The sequence below is a fragment of the Lissotriton helveticus genome, chromosome 7, assembly GCF_964261635.1.
Source record: "Lissotriton helveticus chromosome 7, aLisHel1.1, whole genome shotgun sequence".
NCBI classification, from domain to species: Eukaryota; Metazoa; Chordata; class Amphibia; order Caudata; family Salamandridae; genus Lissotriton; species Lissotriton helveticus.
Window position 1 is genome coordinate 188,048,788 of NC_136068.1, and position 16,563 is coordinate 188,065,350.

Below are 16,563 nucleotides of genomic sequence, written 5' to 3' on the forward strand. Positions count from 1 at the left end.
GGAATAGAGTTCATTTAAGGGAGATGAGGGCACGCATGGACACAGGAATAGAGCTCAGTGAAGGGAGATGAGGTCACGCATGGACACAGGAATAGAGCTCAGTGAAGGGAGATGAGGTCACGCATGGACACAGGAATAGAGCTACGGGATGGGAGATGAGGTCACGCATGGACACAGGAATAGAGGTCAGTGAAGGGAGATGAGTCACGCATGGAGATAGGAATAGAGCTCAGTGAAGGGAGATGAGGTCACGCATGGAGACAGGAATAGAGCTCAGTGAAGGGAGATGAGGTCACGCATGGACACAGGAATAGAGCTCAGTGAAGGGAGATGAGATCACGCATGGAGACAGGAATAGAGCTCAGTGAAGGGAGATGAGGTCACGGATGGACACAGGAAGAGAGCTCAGTGAAGGGAGATGAGGTCACGCAAGGACACAATTATAGAGGTTAGTGGAGGGAGATGAGGTCATGCATGGACACAGGAATAGAGCTCAGTGAAGGGAGATGAGATCACGCATGGACGCAGGAATAGAGTTCAGTGAAGGGAGATGAGGTCACGCATGGACACAGGAATAGAGCTCAGTGAAGGGAGATGAGGTCACGCATGGACAGAGGAATAGAGCTACGTGAAGGGAGATGAGGTCACGCATGGACACAGGAATAGAGCTCAGTGAAGGGAGATGAGGTCACGCATGGACACAGGAATAGAGCTCAGTGAAGGGAGATGAGATCACGCATGGAGACAGAAATAGGGCTCAGTGAAGGGAGATGAGGTCACGGATGGACACAGGAATAGAGCTCAGTGATGGGAGATGAGGTCACGCATGGACACAGGAATAGAGCTCAGTGAAGGGAGATGAGATCACGCATGGACACAGGAATAGAGCTCAGTGAAGGGAGATGAGGCCACGCATGGACCAGGAATAGAGCTCAGTGAAGGGAGATGAGATCACGCATGGACACAGGAATAGAGCTCAGTGAAGGGAGATGAGGCCACGCATGGACACAGTAATAGAGCTCAGTGAAGGGAAATGAAGCCACGCATGGACACAGGAATAGAGCTCAGTGAAGGGAGATGAGGCCACGCATGGACACAGGAATAGAGCTCAGTGAAAGGAGAAGAGGCCACGCATGGACACAGAAATAGAGCTCAGTGAAGGGAGATAAGCCACGCTTGGACACAGGAATAGAGGTCAGGGGAGGGAGATGAGGTCACGCATGGACACAGGAATAGAGGTCAGGGGAGGGAGATGAGGTCACGCATGGACACAGGAATAGAGGTCAGGGGAGGGAGATGAGGTCACGCATGGACACAGGAATAGAGGTCAGGGGAGGGAGATGAGGTCACGCATGGACACAGGAATAGAGTTCAGAGAAGGGAGATGAGGCCACGCATGGACACAGGAACAGAGCGCAGTGAAGGGAGATGCGGTCACGCATGGACACAGAAATAGAGCTCAGTGAAGGGAGATGAGGCCACGCTTGGACACAGGAATAGAGGTCAGGGGAGGGAGATGAGGTCACGCATGGACACAGGAATAGAGGTCAGGGGAGGGAGATGAGGTCACGCATGGACACAGGAATAGAGGTCAGGGGAGGGAGATGAGGTCACGCAAGGACACAGGAATAGAGTTCAGTGAAGGGAGATGAGGTCCCGCATGGACACAGGAATAGAGGTCAGGGGAGTGAGATGAGGTCACGCATGAACACAGGAATAGAGGTCAGGGGAGGGAGATGAGGTCACTCATGGACACAGGAATAGAGCTCAGTGAAGGGAAATGAGGCCACGCATGGACACAGGAATAGAGGTCAGGGGAGGGAGATGAGGTCACGCATGGACACAGGAATAGAGCGCAGTGAAGGGAGATGAGGTCACACATGAAGACAGGAATAGAGCTCAGTGAAGGGAAATGAGGCCACGCATGGACACAGGAATAGAGCTCAGTGAAGGGAAATGAGGTCACGCATGGACACAGGAATAGAGCTCAGTGAAGTGAGATGAGGTCACGGATGGACACAGGAATAGAGCTCAGTGAAGGGAGATGAGGTCACGCACGGACACAGGAATAGAGCTCAGTGAAGGGAGATGAGGTCACACATGGACACAGGAATAGACCTCAGTGAAGGGAGATGAGGTCACGCATGAACACAGGAGTAGAGGTCAGTGAAGGGAGGTGAGGTCACGCATGGACACAGGAATAGACCTCAGTGAAGGGAGATGAGGTCACGCAAGGACACAGGAATAGAGGTCAGTGAATGAAGATGAGGTCACGCATGGACACAGGTGTAGAGGTGAGTGAGAGGATCCGAGGTTATGATAAGACACAGCAGTAGGGATTAGTTAAGCAAGCTCGACTAAAGCGGTGTATAAACACTTGAATACAGGTAAGCATAGGACCGGACGTGGTGCATAGCCACAGGAATAGAGCGCAGTGAAGGGAGATGAGGTCACACATGAAGACAGGAATAGAGCTCAGTGAAGGGAAATGAGGCCACACACGGAGACAGGAATAGAGGTCAGTGAAGGGAGATGAGGTCACGCATGGACACAGGAATAGAGGTCAGTGAAGGGAAATGAGGTCACGTATTGAGACAGGAATAGAGCTCAGTGAAGGGAGATGAGGTCACGGATGGACACAGGAATATAGCTCAGTGGAGGGAGATGAGGCCAGGCACGGAGACAGGAATAGAGGTCAGTGAAGGGAGATGAGGTCACGCATGGACACAGGAATAGAGCTCAGTGGAGGGAGATGAGGCCACGCATGGACACAGGAATAGAGCTCAGTGAAGGGAGATGAGGTCACGCATGGACACAGGAGTAGAGGTCAGTGAAGGGAGATGAGTCACGCACGGACACAGGAATAGAGCTCAGTGAAGGGAGATGAGGTCACGCATGGACACAAGAATAGAGCTACGTGAAGGGAGATGAGGTCACGCATGGACACAGGAATAGAGCTCAGTGAATGGAGATGAGGTCACGCATGGACACAGGAATAGAGCTCCGTGAAGGGAGATGAGGTCACGCATGGACACAGGAATAGAGCTCAGTGAAGGGAGATGAGTCATGCATGGAGACAGGAATAGAGTTCAGTGAAGGGAGATGAGGTCACACATGGACACAGGAATAGAGCTACGTGAAGGAGATGAGGTCACGCATGGACACAGGAATAGAGCTACGTGAAGGGAGATGAGGTCACGCATGGACACAGGAATAGAGCTACATGAAGGGAGATGAGGTCACGCATGGACACAGGAATAGAGCTCAGTGAAGGCAGATGAGGTCACGCATGGACACAGGAATAGAGCTCAGTGAAGGGAAATGAGGTCACGCATGGACACAGGAATAGAGCTACGTGAAGGGAGATGAGGTCACGCATGGACACAGGAATAGAGCTCAGTGAAGGGAGATGAGTCACGCATGGACACAGGAATAGAGTTCATTTAAGGGAGATGAGGGCACGCATGGACACAGGAATAGAGCTCAGTGAAGGGAGATGAGGTCACGCATGGACACAGGAATAGAGCTCAGTGAAGGGAGATGAGGTCACGCATGGACACAGGAATAGAGCTACGGGATGGGAGATGAGGTCACGCATGGACACAGGAATAGAGGTCAGTGAAGGGAGATGAGTCACGCATGGAGATAGGAATAGAGCTCAGTGAAGGGAGATGAGGTCACGCATGGAGACAGGAATAGAGCTCAGTGAAGGGAGATGAGGTCACGCATGGACACAGGAATAGAGCTCAGTGAAGGGAGATGAGATCACGCATGGAGACAGGAATAGAGCTCAGTGAAGGGAGATGAGGTCACGGATGGACACAGGAAGAGAGCTCAGTGAAGGGAGATGAGGTCACGCAAGGACACAATTATAGAGGTCAGTGGAGGGAGATGAGGTCATGCATGGACACAGGAATAGAGCTCAGTGAAGGGAGATGAGATCACGCATGGACGCAGGAATAGAGTTCAGTGAAGAGAGATGAGGTCACGCATGGACACAGGAATAGAGCTCAGTGAAGGGAGATGAGGTCACGCATGGACAGAGGAATAGAGCTACGTGAAGGGAGATGAAGTCACGCATGGACACAGGAATAGAGCTCAGTGAAGGGAGATGAGGTCACGCATGGACACAGGAATAGAGCTCAGTGAAGGGAGATGAGATCACGCATGGAGACAGAAATAGGGCGCAGTGAAGGGAGATGAGGTCACGGATGGACACAGGAATAGAGCTCAGTGATGGGAGATGAGGTCACGCATGGACACAGGAATAGAGCTCAGTGAAGGGAGATGAGATCACGCATGGACACAGGAATAGAGCTCAGTGAAGGGAGATGAGGCCACGCATGGACACAGGAATAGAGCTCAGTGAAGGGAGATGAGATCACGCATGGACACAGGAATAGAGCTCAGTGAAGGGAGATGAGGCCACGCATGGACACAGTAATAGAGCTCAGTGAAGGGAAATGAAGCCACGCATGGACACAGGAATAGAGCTCAGTGAAGGGAGATGAGGCCACGCATGGACACAGGAATAGAGCTCAGTGAAAGGAGAAGAGGCCACGCATGGACACAGAAATAGAGCTCAGTGAAGGGAGATAAGCCACGCTTGGACACAGGAATAGAGGTCAGGGGAGGGAGATGAGGTCACGCATGGACACAGGAATAGAGGTCAGGGGAGGGAGATGAGGTCACGCATGGACACAGGAATAGAGGTCAGGGGAGGGAGATGAGGTCACGCATGGACACAGGAATAGAGGTCAGGGGAGGGAGATGAGGTCACGCATGGACACAGGAATAGAGTTCAGAGAAGGGAGATGAGGCCACGCATGGACACAGGAATAGAGCGCAGTGAAGGGAGATGCGGTCACGCATGGACACAGAAATAGAGCTCAGTGAAGGGAGATGAGGCCACGCTTGGACACAGGAATAGAGGTCAGGGGAGGGAGATGAGGTCACGCATGGACACAGGAATAGAGGTCAGGGGAGGGAGATGAGGTCACGCATGGACACAGGAATAGAGGTCAGGGGAGGGAGATGAGGTCACGCATGGACACAGGAATAGAGTTCAGTGAAGGGAGATGAGGTCCCGCATGGACACAGGAATAGAGGTCAGGGGAGGGAGATGAGGTCACGCATGAACACAGGAATAGAGGTCAGGGGAGGGAGATGAGGTCACTCATGGACACAGGAATAGAGCTCAGTGAAGGGAAATGAGGCCACGCATGGACACAGGAATAGAGGTCAGGGGAGGGAGATGAGGTCACGCATGGACACAGGAATAGAGCGCAGTGAAGGGAGATGAGGTCACACATGAAGACAGGAATAGAGCTCAGTGAAGGGAAATGAGGCCACGCATGGACACAGGAATAGAGCTCAGTGAAGGGAAATGAGGTCACGCATGGACACAGGAATAGAGCTCAGTGAAGTGAGATGAGGTCACGGATGGACACAGGAATAGAGCTCAGTGAAGGGAGATGAGGTCACGCACGGACACAGGAATAGAGCTCAGTGAAGGGAGATGAGGTCACACATGGACACAGGAATAGATCTCAGTGAAGGGAGATGAGGTCACGCATGAACACAGGAGTAGAGGTCAGTGAAGGGAGGTGAGGTCACGCATGGACACAGGAATAGACCTCAGTGAAGGGAGATGAGGTCACGCAAGGACACAGGAATAGAGGTCAGTGAATGAAGATGAGGTCACGCATGGACACAGGTGTAGAGGTGAGTGAGAGGATCCGAGGTTATGATAAGACACAGCAGTAGGGATTAGTTAAGCAAGCTCGACTAAAGCGGTGTATAAACACTTGAATACAGGTAAGCATAGGACCGGACGTGGTGCATAGCCACAGGAATAGAGCGCAGTGAAGGGAGATGAGGTCACACATGAAGACATTAATAGAGCTCAGTGAAGGGAAATGAGGCCACGCATGGACACAGGAATAGAGCTCAGTGAAGGGAAATGAGGTCATGCATGGACACAGGAATAGACCTCAGTGAAGGGAGATGAGGTCACGCAAGGACACAGGAATAGAGGTCAGTGAATGAAGATGAGGTCACGCATGGACACAGGAGTAGAGGTGAGTGAGAGGATCCGAGGTTATGATAAGACACAGCAGTAGGGATTAGTTAAGCAAGCTCGACTAAAGCGGTGTATAAACACTTGAATACAGGTAAGCATAGGACCGGACGTGGTGCATAGCCACAGGAATAGAGCGCAGTGAAGGGAGATGAGGTCACACATGAAGACAGGAATAGAGCTCAGTGAAGGGAAATGAGGCCACGCATGGACACAGGAATAGAGCTCAGTGAAGGGAAATGAGGTCACGCATGGACACAGGAATAGAGGTCAGGGGAGGGAGATGAGGCCACGCATGGACACAGGAATAGAGCTCAGTGAAGGGAAATTAGGTCACGCATGGACACAGGAATAGAGCTCAGTGAAGGGAGATGAGGTCACGCACGGACACAGGAATAGAGCTCAGTGAAGGGAGATGAGGCCACGCATGGACACAGGAATAGAGCTCAGTGAAGGGAGATGAGATCACGCATGGACACAGGAATAGAGCTCAGTGAAGGGAGATGAGGTCACGCACGGACACAGGAATAGAGCTCAGTGAAGGGAGATGAGGTCACGCATGGACACAGGAATAGAGGTCAGTGAAGGGAGATGAGGTCATGCATGGACACAGGAGTAGAGGTAGTGAAGGGAGATGAGGTCACGCATGGACACAGGAATAGAGCTCAGTGAAGGGAAATGAGGTCACACATGGACACAGGAATAGACCTCAGTGAAGGGAGATGAGGTCACACATGGACACAGGAATAGACCTCAGTGAAGGGAGATGAGGTCACACATGGACACAGGAATAGACCTCAGTGAAGGGAGATGAGGTCACACATGGACACAGGAGTAGAGGTCAGTGAAGGGAGGTGAGGTCACGCATGGACACAGGAATAGAGGTGAGTGAGAGGATCCGAGGTTATGATAAGACACAGCAGTAGGGATTAGTTAAGCAAGCTCGACTAAAGCGGTGTATAAACACTTGAATACAGGTAAGCATAGGACCGGACGTGGTGCATAGCCACAGGAATAGAGGTCCGTGAAAGGAGCTGAAATTCTACAAAGACACATACATAGAAGTCAGTGATTGGACATCACCTGGAGCCATGCTTTGCACAGGAAAAGAGATGAGCAAAGGAAGCTGAGATTTTATAGACATATGGATAGAGGTCAATGAAGGGGGCTTTGTCTGTGTACAGAAGTCACAGGAATGGAGCTCTGTGGGCAGAGGTTTGTCTGTGCATAGTCACAGGAACAGAGGTCCGTGAAAGGAGCTTCACCTGTTATGAGAAGCAGGAATAGAGGGAGGTCAGGCTGTCTTTAGACACAGGGAAGGGTGCCTGGCAGGCAGCTCAGCCGTGCCAGTGGATATGCCAAGAATAGGTATGTCAGACGTTGAGGGGGTGTTTGAGGCCTATGGTAGAACACGAAATAAAGGTTAATGAAACGGCCTGGTGCCCTGTAAAGATACAGGAAGCAGGTCGCTGAGGCGGAGCACAGACACCGAATCGGGAAGGTGGAAAAGTTAGCGGAAGAGGCCCGGGCTTCTGATAAATGTCCGCTTTTCCAAGAACTTTTGCCAAGCCCTGATCTGTGCGCCACGTGCCGCCCCCGCCTGCCCTGCCGAGGGGGAGGGGGGCTGGACAGCGTCCATGCACTGTCAGTGTTTTATAAGCAGCTGCTCGGGGGGCCCCGGAGAGCTGACGGGGGATTTTCGGCTTTAAATGAGCAGCGGAGGGAGATATGTCCTCCTGTCGGAGCACAAGAGAGTTCCGATTAGTCCTCATTAGGAGGAGCAGACCGCCACGCCGCTCGGCGTGAATTCATGACACCGGCTCAGCGCGCCCTCCTGGGTACTCAGATATTAACCTCAGCCATGTTCTGTCTGCAGCTGGCGCTCAAGGGCTGCGGGGCGAGGAGGCTCGGAGCCCAGCTGGGGGGGATGCAGAACAGATGAGGCATGGGGGCGAGGAACGCAGCTGTGGACAGGGCTGCGGGACAAGTGGAGAATGGAGGCCAAAGGGTCAGGACCCAAGGAACAGGTGAGTCAGGGGGTGCCAGGGAACGCAACCGAGGGCTCGGGGCCTGAGAAGGAGGAGAGGCGTGTTGGCTAAGCGGCCAGATGAGGGGGCCAGCATCAGGACACTGGTGAAGCATGAGTCTACGAGTCAAACCGAGGATTCACACTTTTAGGCATGGATGAGACACAGGTCTTAGGGCCCAACTGATGTATTAGTGCCTGGAACCCAAGTGAGACATGGAGGCCCAGGGCCTACCTGAGGGTCACAATCTAGGACACAGGGAAGGCGTGGATGTTAAGAGCCCAGCTGAGGAGTCAGGCCGAAGACAGGTGAGGCGTGGAGGTATAAACCGAGAGTAGCGCTCACTACTCAAATATGGTTGAGGCAGAGGGGCTAAGAGCCCAGCTGGGAAGTTGGGTCCCCCAAAGCAGGTGAGGCCAAGAGCCAGCTGAAAGGGTTGCGCCGTCTTATACAGGTGAAGCATGGAGCTAAGAACCGAGATGAGGGGTCACATCCCCAGACATGGGTGCAGCATTGGCCTTAGAGCCCAGCTGAGACGACAGCCCCAAATCCCAAGTGAGATATGGGAACCTTGAGCCTAGGTGAGGGTGAGGGTGTGGGACACAGGGGTGGTGTGGAGGCTAAGAGTCCAGGTGAGGCACTGGTGAGGGATGTACGTTGTTACAACGCATGCTTTTACTACGCATGCCTTTACAACGCAGGTTTTTTAACGCAAGTCGTTACAACAACTTGCGTTGGGGGGTGCTGGATAGTGAATAGTTTAATTTACTATTCCATCTCCAGTCCCCGTGGATAGTAGGGAAGGTGTTGGATAGTAAATTAAACTATTACCTATCCTAGAGCACCCCCCAGCGCAATTCGTTGTAATGACTTGCGTTGAAAAAGCTGCGTTGTAAAGGCACTGCGTGGTAAAAGTTGCGCCGTAAAGGATGTTTCCCCTGGTGAGGAGTGCACACTAGGAGCCCAACTGTGGGGTCAGGCCTGAGACACAGGTGAGATGTGGAGTCTAAGAGCCCATCTCAGGGGTCAGGCCTGAGACACAGGTGAGATGTGGAGTCTAAGAGCCCATCTCAGGGGTCAGGCCTGAGACACAGGTGAGATGTGGAGTCTAAGAGCCCATCTCAGGGGTCAGGCCTGAGACACAGGTGAGATGTGGAGTTCAAGAGCCCATCTCAGGGGTCAGGCCTGAGACACAGGTGAGATGTGGAGTCTAAGAGCCCATCTCAGGGGTCAACCCTGAGACACAGGTCAGGTGTGGAGTCAAAGTATCCATCTGAAGGGTCAGGCCTGTGACACAAGTGAATCGTGGCGATAAAGGCCCAGGTGAGGGGTCACGCAGTCAGATGTGGTTGAGGCATATGCCTTTGAGCCCAGCTGAGGTGATGATGCCAAGGACACAAGTGAGACATGGAGGAGTCAAGCTGAGGGGTCTGGAACTGGGATGTAGGAGAGGCATTGATGCTAAGAGCTCCACTGAGGTGCCGCTGTCTGTGAAGCAGGTGAAGTGTGGGGGAAAATAGCACATTTGAGCGATCAGAGCCTGGGATGCTGATGATGTGATGGGGCCAACAGTCCAGCAGAGGGGTTGGAGCATGGGACATGGATGGGATCCAAGCCATGAAGCAGCAAGTCATTAGCGACAGTATCTCAGATCAGAAGTGGAGACAAAGGAAAGGGCTACAAGGCCATACCCAAAGAAAACACTGATATTTGTAAACTCAAATCCCTACTAGAAGTTCACTGAACTGAATATTTTTCACTTTTCTAAGACATGTATCTCTCGTGAGAAGTTTGGGCTTTACATGTATTCAGTAGGGGAAGGGGTCCACGTGAAAATGGTCTGTGATAAAGGCACTCCAGTACAAACTGTGTGAGAGAAGTATGTCCATCCAGTTTCTAAAGTCACACAGTGAACGTTGCTAGCACAGCACATGCAGATACCCCAAACATCTTGTTTTACAGTTATGGCAATACATAATCTGCCGAAAACATGTCAGCACATGAAAAACAGAAACTATGAGTCAAATGCTTGGTGCAATAATCTTGCATAATATACAGTGGCAGGAGCTATATAACAGGGGTGATAGGGCAGGGGGGAGAGTGGAGGGTTAATGATTTTTTTTTAAACGATTACCTGCAGGCTGGCCGGACGTCGCCTCTTGGTCCTCTTCGGCTTCTCAGTCGACAGCAGGAACCAGGAAGCACACAGGCTCCCAGACTCCCCTAGCCAATCATGATGCTGCATTACAGCAGCCTTGTGATTGGTCTGAGCACCATGGGTCAGTGCTAAGATAGGGACTGGGAGGCTGTGCTTGTCCTCTACCCAGGCTGTGCCTGATAGCCAGTGGAGAACATGCAAAGTGCGCATGACTGTATGACTGGTCCAAGATGGCCGGCTAAACCGTCATGCTCACTAAGCAGCAACGGAAAACTAAAATTATAATAACTGGTTTTTATCATGTTCGTTTTCCTTTTTAAACTGCACACAGAGCAGTGGGGCGACACTCCTCAGCCTTAGCAGAGGAACCGCTGCTGATAATATTGCATTATAGACCACTACCGAGGGATGCACCGATTGCTAAAGGCTTTTAGGATTTGGCGTAGCCTGAGTAAGAAGGGCTATAAGGCTGTTACATTATTGTCCTCACTAGTGCGCTCAACATTCCAATGTTCTAATAAAAATTGTGCACTTCCCAATAACGTGGTTTCTTAATCGAGGCAGAAGAAGCTCAAGATCTGAGTCACTTTTGTAACAAATATCTTGACGAAATATCCATCCCGAAATGCAATACAAACCACCATGTACGTATTTGCATTTCACATAAATTACTCATCTGTCATAATTTTAATGAAATTTCACACATTTATGCGAAAAGCAAATTACGCAAATTTCACCCATCCCTAATTATTTCTGTTTCAGGCAGTATAAGGGGGCTTCTCAGAGCAGCAGGAGAGTATGCAAAGCAGTTACTACAGCATCATGCAAGCAGACTGGAAAGGTTGTTGTTTGGGAAATGGGACAGAGCAGAGGTTCATTATGCAGCAGACAATATAGTGTTTTAAAACAGTAGAAAAAAATAAGTTCACATAATTCTGTAATAGTCGTCATCTACAGGTCAACTACAGGTGGCAGCATTAAAAGTATAGGTGTACAAAATGTGCATATTTATTTTTTCTAAAAAGTCAATGGATATCATGTGAAGTTATGACTTTTAGAGCAAGCTGTGGTTTGCAGTATGTTGTCTGACTTTTGATAAGGAAAAGTTTTCCTCGTGAGATACCGGCCAGGGTGAGGCTCACACAGAAAATGTCTCTCCTTGAGACATTTTCTTACCAAACCATTCTATTACTTGCAAATGCTTTGCTCACCTTAAAAAGTTCACTTGAATTGCACAATGCGAAATTTTTACAAATTTTGTTTGCGGCAAACTTTAGAAATGTTTACAAATTCCTCCTGTGTAATTAAAATTTCACCCAGGCCTTGTTAAAAAGGGGAATGATGGGGAAAAAAGGAGAAAGAACCAAGACAAATTTACACAGGACCTCTTGTGCCTTGCTTTTTATGCTACAAAGATGGCTCAGTGAGTTGAGCGTTTGCTGCTGTTGCAGTGACTTGAAGGTCATCAATTCGAATCCCAACTCCTGATTCTGCAGATGGTAAACTGAATACCCTTAAATTGTGTAACGCCTGTTATTTACAGAGGTTAGAAGTGTAAGAAGTGCAGCATGAACCTCTATATAAGACCTGGTTGTTTGCTCAAGCCTATAATTAACATCGCCTCCTTGCAGTCCTGTCTCCTGCCTGTTCAGCAAGCGCCAAGAAACCGTTGGTGAACGTGCGCTGTATAAGTTCCTTCATCATATCATATCATATCATAAGCAAGGAAGTTGCTATAGGAGAGATTTCATGAGGATTTCCTTGGGATGTCTTAGGAAACCCAGATAACAAGACCAATTTATTAGTTGTGAAGTGAAGCAGGATAGAGGTCCCATGTATAGCCGGTGAGTTTCATCATAGAGCACAGTTGTCAGACTGGACAATGAGTTTACAAAAAATAACAAGATTCCTGCACATGCCACCTGGCCACCCTCAGCTGGATGCAGGCTTTAGGCAGAAGGTGGGATGTCCCAAATCAGTACAACAATATCTCTGACAACACAAATGGCTTCAGCAGAGCAGCCATCTTACCAGCTTCCTGGGCCAGAACAGTGATGTTGTGCCAGCCAGTCGTCTCGCGGTCCAAAGTCTTCCCCGTTGTGATGGCGCCAGTGCTGGCGTTGATGTCAAAGATCCTCTCCACGTCTGAGCTGCGGTCAATGGCATATCTACACAGGGGTGGAAAGAAGACAAGACCAGTGTCAGTCATGAGGGACAACTGTATGAGTGTCAGACATATGAAGGGGATGTACTGATAGGACAGCAAGATGAGGGGCTGAAACCAGGCTGGAAGGTTTATACAGCTGGGCAAGAACAGGAGAATAATTCTAAGGGAGCAGCAGCCAGGGACATGTCTTCAGGGTGGGTGTGGTGTCACCATCAACCTCCCAGGAATATGTCTAGGGTTGGTTGTCATGGTTGGTGACTCACAAGAGAGGCTGGCGGCGATCAGAAGATTTCAAGGCATAAGATCCTGTCCCTTTACATTTGGTGATGCAGCGTGGGCAACGAAATTCGTTTTTTTTTTTTGGTACTTACCTCTAATGGTCCATATCCAGCATTTTACAACCCCCCACCCTGACCCTCCCCTGCCTGACGTCACCGCCCCATTATAATGCCCGCCTGCTTGAACGTTTAAATGTTTTGTTTTACCCCAATGCGTCCTACCATTCCTACACAAATATGAAATAGAGTGGCTAATTCATGCATTACCTCCTTGAGGAATGTCAAAATAATTAGTGAATATAGAAAATTCATTTTTTTGCCTTTCCCCATTCTCCATGAGAGGAGATGGAGCTTCACATGTGGTAGGAAGTAGAAGAGTGATGGAAAAAATGGGGCATATTTACAAGCCCCTTTCTCCACCAGCGCATCACTTTTTTTGATGCTCCGGAGGTGTATTGCCATTTCCCATGTTTACAAGGTGGCGTAAAACCACTTGACGCGGCTTAACACCACCTTGGAAATATGCCCTTTTCCTCTACAGTCATCTGCGGAAAAAGGGGCGTGCAGTGGGTGTTGCAGTAGGCGTTTCACCGCAACATTCATTGCTTTTTATTGCAGCCTCAGATTTACAAAGCTGAGACAGCGCCAAAAATGAACGCCAGGGAATACCTGGTCTTCTACTGGCAATACGAGGATAAATTATTATTTTCTCCTAATTTATTTGCTCCTTCTATCTGGGCTGCATGTAATGCTAAAAATGATTCTGTATGTGCAGGAGGTGTCCCTTCCTGCACGTAAACAAATGCCCCTTCAGCACAGGTACACTTGCAACATGGTTGCAGGGTGCCTGCGCTGGCGCTAGGCAGCTTTTTTTGCGGAAGTGATAGGGCAAAAACAGGGGTATGCTGTATTTTTGTGAAGACTTCGCATCCCTGCATTTAATAAATGTCAGAGCGGCGTTGCCAAAACTGGTGTGGCACTGCGCTTTGACATTTATTTGCAAATATGCCAAATGTTTTTCTGTTCATTATCCATCTCTTTTTAGGGAGGTCTAGATGAGAGAGGAAGGAGAGAGAAGAACAAATGTACACACTATTACTTCCGAATGTTCTCTCTTTATTGATGAGTTGTGCTTACAGCACGCAATATCTTTCCGAACCTATATTTGGAAAATTGATATATGTAGCTATAGATATTTTATTATCAAAACGTTCAACACCTTATCTCCCAATTCATTCGAGAAACAGCTTTTAAAAGCCTTTTAAAATGTTCATTTTAGGCCTTTAGTCCTATTATCTAATAGTAGTTTTAACATGTGCTCATGAATCCTAAAATGGACCTCCCTGTAAATATATGTAAATATGTTAGGCCAAAATTCTTTAAATGTGATTGTAGTAATTATTTTCCATCACTTTGTTTTTTAGATATAAGTACAGTCACAGGGGCAGATTTATGATGACTGGCGCATCCCCAGGGATGCGCCAGTCATCCTGCGCCGCGGCTCCGCCACCCATGGTGCGTCGCATTTACAATGCGGCGCACCATGGGGCAAAAACGGCACAGATGCGTGACGCATCTGTGCCGTAAAGGCGGCGCATTGCTGGAGTTGCGTCGCAAGCGCGACGCAGCTCCAGCAAGGCTCGGGGGTGCCCTATCTGACCAATGCTGCATCAAGACCTACGCCTGCTTCAAGCAGGCGCAGGTTTTTGACGCAGCATTGGCCTGAAAGTGACTGAGTGAAATCTTATAGATTTCACTCAGCCACTTTTGCGAGGCGCTCCTGCCCCGGAACGCCCACCATGCGCCGGAACGCCCACAAGCGGCGCAGGGCTTTACAACGTGACGCATCTGCCTAGATGCGTCATGTTGTAAATCGTTCGTAGGGATGCGCCACGTTTACGCCGCCTTGCGTGACGCAACAGCGGCGTAAACGTGGCGCAAGAGCCTCATAAATCTGCCCCACAGTCTGTTGAGTGAAGCAGCTGATTAGTAAGAGAGTGCAATATCACTTAGATTTTTTCCACAAAATTCGTGAGCATTTCATAAAATTACACCTTTTGTATTGAAAACTGGTTTGCTGCTATATCACGCTACTTCTTTCAGAGTCACGCGAGATACCAGCAGAAGAATGGTTTGAGCTGAAAATGTCTCTTGGTGGGTAATTGTCTGAGGGAATCAGTCTCCTACAAGAGAACATAATGTAAAATTCAAGAAATGTCTGCAGATTTCACATAACTAAATTTGTACATTTATTGAATTAAAGTGTCACAGAACCCACATGGGAGGGATGTTAAGAAATAGTGGATAAAGGAGGTTGACAAAGACAGAGTAAAATCATGAGAAGACGTTAGGACAGGGCATCAAGCATGAGCCCTCACCCCAGCCTCCTCTGAACACGGCAGGAAGGTGGCGAGGGACACAGCATCTTCAGGACATAAATATCGAGGAGAATAGGAGAGCTGGGGTGTCCATCGCAGGCTGCCACCAGTATGGATTCCAATCTGTCTTAAGGTCTAAATCCTTCTTAAGAAGAGTATATGGTTTTGTTCTATTCCAAGAACAGAGGGCATCATTTATGAAAAGTGACGCACTGCTGCGTTAAAACAGCGATGCGTTACTTTTCATTGTGCCCTCCTTGCGACATGCTGTATGCGTCATATTAACAGTATGATGCATCATGTTGCAAGGAGTTACAGATACGTCTGTATTTCTGACGTATATGTGGGCGCAAAAATGATGCATTGCTGGAGTGTGTCAAGAAAGTGATGTAACTCCATCAATGGGTCATTTCACATGGGCAATTCCCATTTGAAATGTGCCTGCGTCAGTCTTACGCCTGCTGTGAGGCAGGCATAAGATATTGACGGATTTGCATCTTAGAAGTGACGCAGTGAAATCTCATAGATTTCACTGCCCCACTTATACGAGGCTTACTTGCGTCAGAATGCCCACCCTGCATACCTTATACCTGGCACAGGTATAATGAGGCGCAGGGGTTTACAAAGTGACGCATCTAACTAGATGCGTCACTTTGTAAATATGACGCAACATGGCGCTTTTTTTACCCTGCTGGTTGGTCACAAAAAGTGACGCACCGGCGGCCCAAAAGTGAAGCAAGGGCTCATAAATAAGCCCCAGAGTGTTCACCACTAGTAGAACTTTCACTGTTATCACAAGCGCAGAAAGAAGCAAGATTGGGTCATTACCTTCGAGGGACTGTGTTAGACCTCTTGGTCACAGGTTTGAATCCCGGCAGGTCCATCAAGCCTTTCATTCTTCTGGGGTCAATAAAATGAGTGCCAATGAGTTAGGTAACAATAAACATCTGGTATTTTAGCAACAGGAGACCCCAGAGTTGGTTGAACATGTGCTTTACAAATGCATATGTTACGATATGATGATGTTATGTTACATCCGTAATTAAACGGGATAATAATTTATATAAGCTCCAGTGCACATTTGCCTGTTCATAGGCAGGTGGAATGGTTTATGGGGCACAAAAAGGATTAGAAGAGCTCTGTAAGGAAGGAATGATTGCCGTTATACCATGTTTGAGCATCTAGACCCTTCAGGGGTCATAGGACACCCAGATTTTATGAATAGTAGTATAGAATGGTCAAAGGATTCAGATACATAAGTAAACACCTGGAAGAGGGAGGAGATGGCCTCATAGGCCATGATTCCTTCCGTGGCAAAGTTAGTGGTACTGGGAGGCGGGTCAAGTTTCAAACACAACCCACATTTGTTTTCATCAAAGAAGAAGTTTGACAAGTTGTTGCAAAGTGATTGAGGAGAAGCAGCTGTACGGTCCATCAACAGCAAGGTAATGCAGTAACATGGACTCCAATGTCCAT

The 16,563-nt window shown here is 49.0% G+C and overlaps 1 protein-coding gene across 1 annotated transcript in view; it reads right to left on the bottom strand.

Annotated features, from left to right (window-relative positions):
• Positions 1-16,563, bottom strand: part of CDH22 (cadherin 22) — a 1,039,820-nt gene that overhangs the window by 213,226 nt on the left and 810,031 nt on the right. The window contains exon 7 of the mRNA XM_078651916.1: positions 12,296-12,432. Within this exon, the coding sequence (XP_078508042.1) occupies positions 12,296-12,432 (137 nt within the window). The remainder of the gene's footprint in view (positions 1-12,295; positions 12,433-16,563) is intronic.